We start from the raw sequence: 14,848 nt of genomic DNA, 5'->3' as shown, positions 1-14,848 counted from the left end.
GCTCCCCACTCCCACTGCCCCTGAGGCTTAAGTAGCCGGGCTTGTCAGTGAACCTCCCTGCTCCTCCTTACCATTTATCCCCTGTGTCCCCTGCAGGCCACCGCCATGCACTCCGACTGCATCTTCAAGAAGGAGCAAGCCATGTGCCTGGAGAAGATCCAGAGGGTGAATGACCTGATGGGCTTGAATGACTCCTCCCCAGGTGAGGATGGTGGTGGGGAGGGCCACCACCTCCGGCACATCTCAGGTCAGCCTTAGAACTGATGTGCCCACCTCTGGCCACCTACAGAAAGTGGGGGTACAGGTCCCTGGGTCCTTCAGAAAGCCCTTTGGGGTGATGGAGCCCTGGATCTGCTCTGGGCAGTGATGCTGGGGTTGCCCTCCTTGGGGATGGCCTGCCTAGATGCCTCGCTCTGAAACGGGCTATTCCAGGTGGCACATGGCCGCCTTCACTCCCATGGGGGCCGAGAATGAGCTGGTATCTGGCTTGGGCAGCCAGTGGCTGTCAGAGAGCTCATTAGCAGGCAGCCTGGGTCTCATGGCAGAAGGGACACAGCTGTTGCTGGTGGCCAAGCTAGAGAGCCCCTGGTCAGCTCAGAGCATGAGGTGTGGGATCGTGCCCGCCTCCTCTGCTCACCCCATCAGAGGGCAGAGAACAGGGTGGCAGTGGGGAACCCAGCCCTGTGTGTGTCTGTGCTGCTCTTCTCCTGGGCTGCTATGAGCATGGGGGCCAGGAGGCTGCTCCCTTAGGCTGGATGGTGCCACACATTGCAGGACATTTAGTGGCCCTAGCTCTCCCACTAGATGCCTGTGCCACCCCCTAATCTCAGTGACAGCCCCCAAAACCTCATATTACCAGATGTCCCAAGGGAGTGGCCTGGCCCCTGGCTGCCAACCAGTGGTCCTGTGTACCCTTTCCTCCTATGGGATACTGAGGCCCATAGAGCAAAGGCACCCTGACCCCAGCAGAGCCAGGAGGAGGGTCTGCATGGGAAGCTGGGGACTTGAGGGTAAGGGGCATCACTGGAGAACTCCTTAGACTTTCCCATGCTTCAGTCACTGGAAGGTGGGACTCTCTGCCCCCTCCAGAGGGATCTCCTTTTCTCTTTGGTCCTCCCCATTCGCAGGGAGCTCTTCTGAGTACCATTTATTTAAATACTTGGTTAGCCTGCAGATCAGTTAATTGTAATGATCCCTCTGGGCTGAACTCCCTAGCCAGTCAGCTCAGTGAACATTAACTAGTAATGGAGTCCCTCCCAGCCATGCTGGCCTTTCCCTCCAGCCATGCTCTTGTTCAGCCCTGCTGCTGCTGCGGCTGCTGCTGCTGCTAAGTCACTTCAGTTGTGTCTGACTCTGTGCGACCCCATAGACAGCAGCCCACCAGGCTCCCCCAACCCCTGGGATTCTCTAGGCAAGAACACTGGAGTGGGTTGCCATTTCCTTCTCCAGTGCATAAAAGTGAAAAGTAAAAGTCAAGTCACTCAGTCGTATCCGACTCTTCGTAACCCCATGGACTGCAGCCTACCAGGCTCCTACCTGAGGCCAAAAGTGGATCTGAGGCCCCACCAGCCAGGGAAACCAAGGCGGGGGCCCAGGTGGGCACACGGTTGCAAGAGACTCAATGAATAGCCGATCCAGGCCTCTTGTCTAGAGGATGGGAACGTGGAGCGCAGAGGGCAGTGACTCTTTGGAACCATGGGAAGAGGGAGTGTCAGACTCAGGTGGACCTGGACCCCATACACCCTGCCTCCCAGCACGAGGCCATTGTTCTTGAGTCACAGGTCTCAGATATACTTGGGACTGAGTGGTAGGAAGCATCAGGTAGGGACAGGTAGAGATGGGAGGTGGGATGGGGACTGGGCCCACAGGTGTGCAAGCGGATTGCACCCATGGAGCCCTGGGCAGGAGGACAAGAGGCTCTGCCTGCAAGGGTGTCCTGGCAGAAGTGTGAATGTGGGCAAGGCAGGTGTAACGATGGTACCACCCAAGAGGGGCAGGCCAGAACTGCTGGGAGGGGCTCTCCCCTCCAGGTGTTCTCAGGAGAGGATGGATAAAAGGAATTCTCTATGGGGAAGAATTCATGGAGAAGGTGGAATTTAAACCAGATCCTTGGTCCTCACACCTGGCTCTGTGTGCCTCAGACATGGCAGCTTTTAGGAAAATGTAGCCAAGACCCAATCCAAACCAATTCAACCAGAACCTCAGTCTGTCATAGTCGCCATGAGTTTTCAAGGCTCCCCAGGCAATTCTGCTGAGAAGCTAGGCTGAGAATCCTGGAGTTAGTAGCTCTTGATGGTAGGTGAGAGCTGAGGGATGGATGATTGGGGAGAACGTTCTAGGCTGAGGGAACCACAGCAGCAAGAAGCGGATGGGGAAGGGGAGTGAGTAGGTCCCTATATCTGGAACCCTGAATTGAAGTCGGTGGGGGTGAGCTAGAGGGAGGTACGGCTGAGGGCCAGGGAGCAGCTATCTGTGTGTTGTGTGTCCTCTACCACTGGGGCTGGAGGTAGGAGGGGATGGCACTGGGGGCTTCTTCCCCCAAGCTACTGTCTCTCCAGCTTTTCCCAGGATACCACCTGGACCTCCCTCCTCTAACCCTGCCTCGGGGACCCTGTGAGTCAGGTCACCCTCAAACCTGAACTTGAGCAAGGGATCCCAAGCCTATGGAAGAATTCCACTGACCCACCCACCGGCTCATTCATTCACTCACTCACTCTCATTCAACTTCCATGACAAGCTGGCATCTTGGGTCCTGCCTGGTGGAGTGCAGCAAGTTCGGGGAAGGATGGGGGCCTGCCGAGAGAGAGGTTCATTCACTGATAGCCCTACCTGTAGAGTTCTCCTGGGGAGTGTGGAGACATCTCTAGGGAAGAGGTCAGTGAAGTTCAGACCATCTGGGAAGGCTTTCTGGAAGAGCAGGGAGGGCTTAGGGACCAGATTTGGGCTTTGGAGGGCAGATGGGGAAGCCAGGAAAGTTCCAGGTGGGGACTGACCCCAGTAAAAGTAGGAAGGGGGCAGTGAGTATGGTCAGAGGGAATTGTGACAGCTGGCACTCAGATACCAGGGGCCAGGTTCTAAATTATTACACATTCACAATTGCATAGCATAGCTCATTTAAACCTCACCAACCTACGAGCCGGGTAGCATTTTCCTCCCATTTTCTGGACAAGGCTGTACAGACTCACAAGAGGGTAGGTCACTACCTGTTACCTAGTAAGTCACACAGCCTGGAAGGGTGGAGCCAGGACATGGGTTTGATCCTTCCAGAGTTCATGCTCTCTGATCACTAGACTGCATTCCGGTTCAGAAAGGAGGGAAGAGACAGCCCCACCCCCGCATCCCCCCCCACCCCAACCCGAAGGCCTGCAATTTTCTTGGCTACTAAAGGCCAGAGGGTGTTTGTGTTTTCAAGGGCTGGGCTGGCTGGAGGCCTCAGCCTCTAGTGACCTGCTTGGCTAGGTCTCCCAGGCCCCAGCTTCAGCCTTGTGGAAAGAGAGGGGCAGGTAGAGGGGAGGTGTGAGTGTCCAGCTCAGCTCACTTCAGGGGTCCTTCCTGCTGGCCAAGGTTGGAGGAGCCCCACCTTGAGGGTCCTTCAGAGCAGGGGGCCTCTGGGCATTCCCCAGATGTCCTGGGAGATATCTGCCATCCTGTCAGCTGCCTGGGCTTGGGCTTGACTCAGGACTCAGGCTGGGTCCTCGGGGCATCCTTGGCTTCAGGTTTAACACGCTTATGAACCATGGGTAGCCATTCATCCCATCGTGCCTTGTAGAGCTTCTGGGAGCATTTAAAGATGCTGATGGTCAGGCCCTCCCCAAAGCAATGAGGGGAGCATTTGGGCATGGTGGCTTGTTGAGAGAGTGTGTTAAAAGCCTCTCAATGATTCTAGAGTGTATCCAAGTTTTAGAACCACTGGTTTGGTCAGAGAAGACCATCTTCCAGGGTGCTCATGTCAACTCAGGCCAGAGAGCAGTGCTCAGGGTCCAGGCAAACCCATCTGGGAGCCAAGAGTCCAATCTGACAGTAAGCAAGAGTCAGCAGTTGTGCATTCTGGTATTGATATCTGTGCCTGGGGTGAATGGAGAGAGACCAGCTCTCCTGCTACAGCCCTTCTCGGCACCTCCCCTGCCCCTTCTGTCCCAAGCGCACATGCTATGCGTGGAACATTGGTCGAGGGTCAGCCAGTGTCACTGAAACACACTGAACAAGGAAGTCTGTCAGCCTGTCACAGTGACTGTGGGTGTGAATTCACGGCAACACTTTTATATATATTTTTATGCTGATGGCTCAGCAGTAAAGAATCTGCCTGCAGTGCAGGAGATGTGGGTTCAATCCTGGATCAGAAAGATCCCCTGAAGGAGGAAATGGCAACCCACTCCAGTATTCTTGCCTGGAGAATCCCATGGACAGAGCAGCCTGGTGGGCTATAGTCCAAAGGGTCACAAAGTTGGACACAACTAAGCAATTGAGCAGGAGCGTGTACTAATATTTATATATTTACTACTTGTGGGCTTCCTAGGTAGCTCAGCTGGTAAGGAATCCACCTGCAATGCAGGAGACCCTGGGTCAATTCCTGATTCAGAAAGATCCCCTGGAGAAGGGATTGGATACCTCTTCAGCATTCCTGGGCTTCCGTGGTGGCTCAGACGGTACAGAATCTGCCTGCAGGTTGGGAAGATCCCCTGGAGGAGGGCAAGGCAACCCACTCCAACATTCTTGCCTGGAGAATCCCCATGGACAAAGGAGCCTGGCGGGCTGCAGTCCATGGAGTCTCAAAGAGTTGGACATGACTGAGCAACTAAGCACAGCATAGCATATTACTTGTATGTCCCCGTGATCTTTTATATCCAGTAAAGTGAGTGCATTGGAATGAGGACGCTGATCTATTAGAGACGAAATGCGTCTGTGCCATGTTGTAGCTGTGTAGCTGTAGGTGGGGGCCTCCCAGGAGGGCACCTGCGTCCGCTTAAATCCTTACTCCTCACTGATCCTGGGATACCCACCCCCTACCCCCAAAGAGAATATGGGATGGTAACATGTATAGTGGCCTTCAGAGTGGAAGCCGAGGGACAGTGATAGGCTGGGGAGGGCACTGAATCTCGGCAGGGGGCTTAAGCGAGTAGAAAATGCAGGGAAGACCATGGAGAGTGAAAGCAAGTCTCTGACTGGGTGATTTCGTCCACACCATCCTTGGCAGGTTTTAAGGATGTTTATTGGGACTGATATATTTAGTGGTTTTGTCCCTCATTCCAAAGCCCTGCATGTGAACTAGATCTTGAGACAACACCAAGTCCGGCTTCGTCGTTGTGACGCACGGAGAGGCCGAGGCCAGAGGTGGCCGACACTGGCCAAGTCACACCGAGGGCCAGAGCCAGCTCTGGGACAGGCCCCAGGTCTGCCGTCCCAGCTGGGGAGCGCTAGGAAGCAAGGAGACGAGAGACAAGGAGAAAGGACTCCTGTGCGTGGGAACCGGAGTCGCCTCTCTGAAGCGTCCCCAGGCCCACGCAGGGCACAGGCACCGCCTGCTGGGCTGGCCGCTTTGTTCTCTCGGTTCAGCCCAGGCAGCCCTGCCAGCCCCGGTGAGTCCTGCCAGCACCTCTTCTTTGTGGGGCTGCAGGCTTGCATCAGTCTGGAGGCTTTCCCTGGATTTAAGTGGGCTGGTCAGGTGTGGTCCTCCTTGGGGGTCCCCCGCCCCATACTTTGGAGGAGATGGAAGAGGGAAGCCAGCAGTGGCTTTGGCACGAGGAAAGCGGCTTGGAGGAGACATAAACAGCCTGCTCATTGCTATTCCGAACCAGCCGCTGAGGCCTGTCCAGGGTGCAGAGTGCATATCCCAGCCCCCACCTCCCCTCTCACCAGGAGAGCAGCCTGAAGGGGGAGGGAACCTCTGCAAGGCTGGGCCCAGGCTGCCATCCTTGGAGCAAGATCAGCTTCCTGTCTGTGCCTCCCAGCAGCTCTGAGAATGAACAGACCCCCAGCATGGGGGTCTGCAGGGACCCTCCCTCTGAGGAACTCACTTCCCAGATCTCACTTCCCAGTTTCTGTCCAAACCTGTTTTCCTTTGGTCCTGTAGTTCTCAGATGTAAGCCTGCGTCAGAACTTGCTGGAAAGCTTGTTAAAACCCGGATTGCTGGGCCCAGCCCCAGTTTCTGACCCAGTGGATCTGATGGGGCCTGAGAGTCCGTACCTCTGGCAAGCTCCCAGTGGCACTCCTGCTTGGGGGTCCACACTTTGAGGACCACTGACTCCCACAGAGAAGGGCTGCGTCTTTAGTCCTCTCTCCACTCCCCTAGCACCGGAATTCACAGCTGGTACGCATTTTATGGATCAGCAACATTGGCTGGAAAGTAAATTTCAGTATGTTGAATCATTTTTACCCTTGAATCGTGTGCCGAGATGAGGGACTTGTTCTAACAATACCCAGGCACCCTCGGGCAGCTTCTCAAAAGAGGGGACGGTGCCTTTGTGTGAGTCCCCCTGGTTTCATGAGTGTTGAACGCTGTGTGGAACTGGACGGAATCATCGCCATGACAACCCGAGATCAGCTCCTTGTTTTGTTCCAGTCGGGGCTAATGGCTCTTGCATTCTCTCTCCATTCAACCTGCCCAAGTGGTCTTTCCCCTCCTGCTGTCACGAGGCACCGCGTCTCCTTGGCTGCTGTGCGTCTCAGCGTCTCAGCGGGAGCAGCCCCAGAGAGTGTGCCCACCATCACCTCCCACCCCAGCAGGAATCCCCCTGGGCCTGAATTCCTCTCACCGAGTCCCCATCGAGGCTTGTAGTGGGATAGACTGAGCCAGGAAGGCGTAGGCAGGCTTCATGGAGAATTGGGAGGCTTGGGGTGTCAGAGTGGAGAGTTCTCCCAGGGAAGAACACTGTTCTGACTTCCTCTGCACGGGGAAAGAGGACGGGAATGCTCTTGACCCTGAAACCACGTCTGATGCACTTTGCCAGCTCCTCCTTGAAGCAGAGTTCGCTGCAGCCGTGTCATCAGTATCTTCCGGTTGTCCTTGTGTTTCTGGCCAGCCCTCCAAGTCATCTTTGCCAACTTCTCTTCTGAGTGGTGACCTTCCTTTTGTTGGGGCCAGGCCCTAGTCTCTTCTCTCTCTTTTTTTTTTTCCTCTCAAATCTACACCCTCTCACTGGACATATTATCTGGGCCCATGGCCCTACATAACTTCCTTGTGCTGACCGCTTCTTATTCTCTTCCTCCAGTGGCAACCTCCCTTCTGAACACTAGAATTTTATCTAAGTGCCTATTTGAAATCTAGTTCTGCTTGGCGCTTTGCATCATCTCAAGCTAAACACACCCCAGATGACACTCTTGAGTTCCAGCTTGCTGATTCCCTCCACCACCTGCTTCTCATCCAGCCCTCCCCACTGTGGCCGGTGGCTCAGTCATCTAGCCATCCAGACACTCAAACCCAGGTGCCAACCTCGGTGCCTCTCTCCCCTTCACTGCATAGTCAGGGTAGCCTAGACCATGGTGCAGTAGCAAATGAGCCTTAACATCTCAGAGACTTAGTACTGTAACATTTATTGCTTGCACGTCACAGGCCAGTGTGGTGGGAAGAGTGGGGAGGTGAGTTTGACTCCACTTAGTCCTTCAGGGATCCATCTCGGAACACTGCCACCCTGGATATGTGGCCTCCAGGGATGCTGCAGAGAGGGGAGAGACGGAAAGGCTGCAGGGTCTGCGAGGGGTGTTTGAGACCATTTGTCATGCCCCGCCCGCTCGCCATGAGTGAGCGCTCAGTCACGTGGGATGGGTGAGCGTGAATGGTCCCTGGCACGCTCGCCGGTTGTGTCCAGCCGGTCTGCCACCAACCCCTGCCTGCAGACCCTCCTACACGGCACTCCATTCTACCTCGGCGGCCATGGCTCTTCATCGAGCCCCACCACCCTCCTCCCAACTGCTGCCGCATCCTGACAGGCCTGTCTTCGTGTTTGCTTTCCTGCTCTTGAAATGTATCCCTTCCCACACAGCCGAATCAGGCCGCGTGCCTCCTTGTCTTAAAACCCCTCCAGGGGAGGCACAATAATGTCCCCACCAAGGGTGCCTACATCCTCATCTCCCAAAGCCAGTGGACTGTGTTGCCTTAAAAGACAGAAGGGACTTGGCAGGTATAGTTATGTTAAGATGGGTGAGTAGCCTGGATTATTCAGTATATTCACAAGCATCTTTATAAGTGACAGGAGGCAGCAGGAGGTTCAGAGGAGAGAGATTTGGAGATGCTATGCTACTGGCTTGGAAGATGGAGGAAGGGGCCACAGGGCAAGAGATGTGGATGGGTGCCTGAATCTGGAAAAGATAAGAAAACAGATTCCTCACTAGAGCCTCCAGAAGAAATGTTCACACCTTGACTTTGGCCCCTTTCTGACTTCTGACCTCCAGAACCGTGAGATAAGAAATCAGGTCATTGTAAGCCACTTAGTTTTCTGTGTTACAGCAGCAATGGGAAAGTAATACACCATCCAAGGTCTTCCTCAGCATTTGGCATTAAACCCAAATTTATTCCCGTGATCACAGACTGTAAGCCCTGGGTGAGCCAAGACCAATGGTGCTTATTCATCCCACTTTTGCTCTTCAGTATCTGACTCTTAACAGACACTTAATAGTTCTTGAATATGTGAGTGAAGAAGAGGGAGGGAAGGAGAAAATGAGAAGATGAAAAAGAGGCAAAAGGAGGAGAGGGAGGAAGAGAAAAGGCATCTTGAAATCTTCCAGGCCCAACAGCACTAAGCTTTGTTGGGGCTGGAGTCTGGAACAGATGGGGAGAGAGAAGCTGGACGTATTGCGTGGGTGTGGAAGGAAGATGAGTCGTCATCCTTAGTTAAAAAAAAAAACCACACACACACACAAAAAAAGCCCAAGGTGTTCTCAGGAGCCCAGACCCAGCTCTCATTTCCCTGGAAAGTGTTCTTGGGAGCACTCAGCTCCGAGGCTCCTGAGGCCAGAACCAACCCATCGAGAATGGGGGAGAAGACAGACCCCACCTCCCTTCTCATTCAGGTCCAGCTGAAAGGTGATAACTGTAGGAAAATGTGCACGAGGCATCCTGGGAAGCCCTAAGAAGACTTGCGTCTCCTTTGACCCCGGTGATGCCAGCCAGAGGGGTGGGTGGAGGGCTGAGAGCTCCCTATGGGATCAAGGACATTGTCCCATAAAGCAAACTGTTTATCTATTCACAACATGTCAACACCAAATGTGTGAATTTTCCATACCAAGCAATTCTCCAGTTTTCTATGGATACCCACTGGATGTCCCTACAATTTAATTCAAACCTGACCCTAACGACCTAGAGTTAGCACAGACCCTACAGGTGAAGGGTCAGTTTCAGGAGACTGCTCCCCCATTTCAGATGCCAGTAGCACATCGTGGGTCCTCAGGTAACCCACACTTCAGTCTGACTTGGCTACTGATCAGGGGTTTCCATGGCCTCCTTCTCACACTCAATAATTTGCTATAATGACTTACAGAACACACTTACCAGTTTACTATAAAGGATTTTATAAATGAACAGCCAGATGAAGAGGTCCATAGGATGAGGTCCAATAGAATCCCAAGTGTGGGAGCTTCTGTCTTTGTGGAATGTGCCACTGTCTGGCATGTGGATATGTTCACCAACCCAGAAACTCTCCAGATCGCATTGTGTAGGGGTTTATGGATGTTCCATTATGTAGGCACGATAGGTTAAATTGTTGGCCTTTGATGATTAACTCGATTTCCGGCCCCAGGGTGAGAGGTGGGGCTGAAAGTTCCAGTTCCTTAATCCCACAGTTGGTTGCCCTGTGGACCAGTCCCTATCCTCCAAGAGCCATGTCATGAACATTCACTCAGGTATGGCTGAAAAGGGCTTATGAATAATGAAAGCTGCTCCTCTGAAACCATCACTCAGGTTGTTCCCAGGGTTTCAGGAGCTCTATGCTCTAGTGCCAGAGAATTGACGCTTTCGAACTGTGGTTCTGGAGAAGGTTCTTAAGAGTCCTTTGGATTGCAAGGAGATCAAACCAGTCAATCCTAAAGGAAATCAACCCTGAATATTCATTGGAAGGACTAGTGCTAAAGCTAAAACTCCAATACTTTGCCACTTGATGCAAATAACTGACTCATTGGAAAATACCCTGAAGCTGGGAAAGATTAAATGCAAAAAGATAAAGGACCAGCCGAGGATGAGATGATTAGATCATAGCACTGATTCAATGGACATGAGTTCGAGCAAACTCCGGGAGACTGTGAAGGACAAAGGAGCCTGGTGTGCTATAGTCCATGGCGTCACAAAGAGTCGGACACAACTTAGTGACTAAATAGCACCAAACAGTCAGGAATCTGGGGTGAAGACCAAATGTGTAATTCTTATTATACCACAATATCATAGTCTCACAATATCAGAGTCATTATGATTTATTATATCATGATATCAAATTTATTTTATCACAATATCATAGTCTCCTAAACCCAGACACTAGACTTGGGCCCTAATGTTTGGGTTCTACTTTTAGGCTTCCTACCTGCTCTGGTGCTAGGATCTTTAGTCTATGGAGGGGAGGCAGGCCAGGAACCAGGAGGGCTTGTAGAGTGTGGTGGGCCGTGGGGCAGGTGAGGGGACCTTGGCAGATGCCCTGCTGAGGATGTCTGTCTGGGCAGTGGGGCCAGGGAAAGTAGCCCTAGCCTACTGGCCATCCTTCCAGATCCCAGCAGGTCCTGAGTGACTCTCTTCCAGATCTGAGCTCTGATCACTCAAGGAGCTGGGAGGCCACTCAGAGTCACCCAACCCTTGATGTGCTCAATGGGAAACTGAGTCAGGCTGGAGGATGTGGAAACTTGCCAGAATCATGCTGTGAGCCCTTGGCAAAACTCGAGTCACTGACGCCCTGCCAATGTGGAAGGGGCACCCTGTCCTTTCCCTCCCGCTGCCCTCAAATGCGAACTTCTCAAATTTGTTTTCTCCACCACTGTAGCCCTGGGCCTGATGGGCCCTGGCACATGCTAGCTGCTCAGTAAACAGTTGTTGGGAGGATGGATCCCTTACTGCCTCTGTGTCTCTGACCTTCAACCTGGGAGCCCTCCTCCATTGTGCCATCTACACCTGAGCCCCTCGGCCCTTGTGACTGTGTTCCCTCACTCATCTAACAAGTTCTGGGCCTCGGGGATGTCAGCTGGCAGAAGCAGCTGGCTGTTCCAGGGCCTAATGTTCCACATTGAGGAACATCTGTTGGCCAGGGCTCCAGGGCGTGGGCCAGACACAGCCACACTCCACGGCCATTCTGTGGTCAGCACGGGCCACGTCGGCCAAAGATGTACTGGTAGGTCTCTTTCAAGGACATGTTATCATGACTAGCCATGTGTAGGGGGAGTCCTGCTGTAATGGGTGGACAAGAGTCTTCAGTAACAGGCCTGGGACCCATCTCCTTTCATGTGGCCCCCAGAATCCTCATCATCTTGGTTTGTCATCCTCAGAGCTTTCTGTGATGCTTCTAGCTCCCAAATGCAGTTATTTTGGAAGCAGGATACTATGGGTTAATGTGACTGCATGTGAATTCTAAAGTTGTTGTTCAGTTGCTTAGTCACGTCCGACTCTTTGTAACCCCATGGACTGCAGCACGACAAGCTCCTCTGTCCTCCACTGTCTCCCGGGGTTTGCTTAAACTCATGTCCATTGAGTCAGTGATGCTATCTAACCATTCTAAAGTAGCCAGGTCTGAATTCTAAGAGATAGGGTTTTTTGCACATGGCAACTTTGGACGATTTCTGATCTAAACATGACCCCAAACTGTGGGCCCCAACAGAGTGGCTGTGAGCTCAGGAGGCCCACCCCAGACCTCCACCCCTGCCCAGTGCCTGCCAGGCTTCCTCTGTGACTGCCCAGGGGCCCTCCACTGGCCCTTTTCACCTGCTTGGGCTTTATTTCATCTCTCTGCCTAGGCCTGTCTCAGGAGTATGATTCTCAGGGATACCTAAGTGAAATAATGAGATTAGTGGTAATAACAATGGTGACCAGGCACTGGGTGAGTCTGCCTTTCTTCCGACAACTTTCCATGTATGAACTCATTAATCCTTCCCACAGCCCTGGGGGTGGAACAGGCACAGGCTGTCTTGTACCTGGCAAAGGAGCCCTCCAAAGTCCTGCTTTAGAGCCTGGTTAACCAGGTGAGGTCCCTTTCCTGCAAGTCTGCACTCTGCCATCAGACACACCACATCCTGCCTCCTGTCTCTGCCTTTGCCCCTCTGTCCTGATTCTATCACTCTATGCACTTTCTCTGCCCACCAGGAACACGTGGAGTTCCCTGCTCCTCTCAGGTTGTGTCTTTTCCCTGGATGACCTCTCACCCCGTGGCCTTGCCCATGCCCCTTGTGCTGGAGTGTAAAGCAAGGACAAGGCTTCAGGGACCATGTTAAGGAGCTGAGGTGATAGTGCCACTGGTTGGTGCTCACTGATAGTGGTGGCTGTGTGACCGGGTCACATCTGTCTTTGGAAGAGCTCGCAGTCACAGGTGTGTAGGGATGAGTGAGAAGACCAATGGGGAAGCTGTAACCAAGGTCCTAGGGAAAAGTGGTCTGCCCTTGATCAGGTGGACGTGCATGGATTCCACAACTATTTGACTGTCAGACAGCAGGACTTGGTGACCAGTTGTCTACGGAGCATGAAGAAGGTGACAAAATGAGAATGATTCCAGGATTCCAACTGGGGCTGAGACAGGAAATCAGGTTTTGTAGGAGATGCTCAGTTGAGTCTTAGACAGGCTGGGTGCTTGGGCCTTTCAAGGTGGGGCTATCCAGCAGGCACCTGGCTGTGAGAGGCAGCCCTCAGGTTGTACAGGAGACAGGCTTGGGAGCTATGTGTATAATTCTGTCAGGAAGCCCTTGAGCCTGGTTCAGTTCAGTTCAGTTCACTGATTGAGGCGTATCTGACTCTTTGCAACCCCATGGACTGCAGCATGCCAGGCTTCCCTGTCCATCACCAACTCCCAGAGCTTGCTCAAACTCACATCCATTGAGCTGGTGATGCCATCCAACCATCTCATCCTTTGTTGTCCCCTTCTCCTCCTGCCTTCAGTCTTTCCCAGCATCAGGGTCTTTTCTAATAAGTCAGTTCTTCGCATCAGGTGGCCAGAGTGTTGGAGCTTCAGCTTCAGCATCAGTTCTTCCAATGAATATTCAGGACTGATTTCTTTTAGGATGGACTGGTTGGATCTCCTTGCAGTCCAAGGGACTCGCAAGTGTCTTCTCCAACACCACAGTTCAGAAGCATCAATTCTTTGGCACTCAGCTTTCTTTATGGTCTCTCACATCCATATATGACTACTAGAAAAAACAGCTTTGACTATACAGACCTTTGTTGGTAATGTCTCTGCTTTTTAATATGCTGTCTAGGTTTGTCATAGCTTTTCTTCCAAGAAGCAAATGTCTTTTAATTTTACTTGCTCCTTGGAAGAAAAGTTTTGAGTCTGTTGATATCGTCTGAGATGAGTGGAGCAAAGGGCCGAGGGCAGGGCAGGTGTGAGCCCCTGCATTCGGTCAGGTGGGGCCCCGTGATGAGGGCCAGTAAGGTCAAGTAGGGGTGATGAGGTCAGTAAGGTCAAGAGGCCTCTCAGTGAAGAGGAGGGATGAAGTCAGATGAGGGGTGAAGCATGAAGGAGAGGTGAGGATGGGGTGACAAGGAGTGCAGAGAACAACAGCAGGAGGCTGGTAGGGGCTGGGAGGAGAGTGGGCACAGGGGTTGGAGGATATACTGAGCGCCCCAAATCTGAAAATCTAGTCTTCACACTTGACCTCTTCTTCCTCCTGGCAGCTCACGTGCCGTGAGTCACTGTCTTAATGATTCCTAAATAGCTCTCAGTTTGTCCTTACTCCTCTCCATCCCTTGGTGCTCACCTGATCTGGGCATGCGTCCCCGCCATGGTGGTCCCTGCCCCCCGTCCCTCTGTGCTCCGAGCCCTTTCATAGTCCTGGGGTTTGGCTGCGTAGGTCTCTGCCTGGCTGACTCTGCCCTCCTCCCCACCCTCATCTGACCAGTTTGTGCTCCTCCTTTGGTTCCTCCTTCATTTTCACTCCATCTCTCCGCTCCAGGCCTGTCCCGAAAGTCAGTGGGTGGCCGGGGCACGGGGTAGTGGTGGCAGTGGAGCATCCTCAGGCCAGCCAGTTCCTGCCTCTTCCTCCACCCAGGAGGTCGATCTGAAGCTGGACCTCACAGTGATGTGGAGCCTAGGGATGTGGAAGAGCTCGTGTGTGTATGTGCTGTGTGTGTGCTCTGTGTGTGTGGGTGTTGTGTGTGTGCTGTGTGTGTGTCTGTGCTCTATGTGTGTGTGCTGTGTGTGTGTGCTGTGTGTGTGTGCTCTGTGTGTGTACGCACTCTGTGTGTGTGCTCTGTGTGTGCTCCGTGTGTGTGTTGTGTGTATGCATTCTGTGTGTGTGCTCCGTGTGTGTGTGCTCTGTGCTGTGTGTGCTCTGTGTGTGTGCTCTGTGTGTATCTGCTGTGTGTGTACATACTCTGTGTGTATGCTCTGTGTGTGCTGTGTGTGTGTTGTGTGTATGCATTCTGTGTGTGTGCTCCGTGTGTGTGTGTGCTCTGTGTGTGTGTGCTCTGTGTGTGTATGCTCTGTGTGTGCTGTGTGTGTGTTTTTTTGTGTGTGTTGTATGTATGCATTCTGTGTGTGTGCTCCGTGTGTGTGCTCCATGTGTGTGTGTGCTCTGTGTGTGTGCTCTGTGTGTGTGTGCTGTGTGTATGTGCTGTGTGTGTATGCAGTCTGTGTGTGTGCTCTGTGTGTGCTGTGTGTGCTGTGTGTGTGCTCTGTGTGTGTGTGCTCTGTGTGTGCTCTATGTGTGTGCTCTGTGTGTGCTGTGTGTGCTCTG

General features: G+C 52.9%; 1 protein-coding gene across 5 annotated transcripts in view; it reads left to right on the top strand.

Annotated features, from left to right (window-relative positions):
- The window catches only part of ADCYAP1R1 (ADCYAP receptor type I), a 61,007-nt gene that overhangs the window by 13,331 nt on the left and 32,828 nt on the right, over positions 1 to 14,848 (top strand). For all 5 annotated transcript variants that reach the window (XM_069586714.1, XM_069586712.1, XM_069586711.1 and 2 more), the window contains exon 3: positions 97 to 202. In XM_069586714.1, coding sequence (XP_069442815.1) covers positions 97 to 202 — 106 coding nt within the window. The remainder of the gene's footprint in view (positions 1 to 96; positions 203 to 14,848) is intronic.

The sequence above is a fragment of the Ovis canadensis genome, chromosome 4 (assembly GCF_042477335.2).
Source record: "Ovis canadensis isolate MfBH-ARS-UI-01 breed Bighorn chromosome 4, ARS-UI_OviCan_v2, whole genome shotgun sequence".
In the NCBI taxonomy this organism is placed as follows: Eukaryota; Metazoa; Chordata; class Mammalia; order Artiodactyla; family Bovidae; genus Ovis; species Ovis canadensis.
Note: the sequence above shows the minus strand (reverse complement) of the source record. Positions and strands in the feature narration are given on the sequence as shown.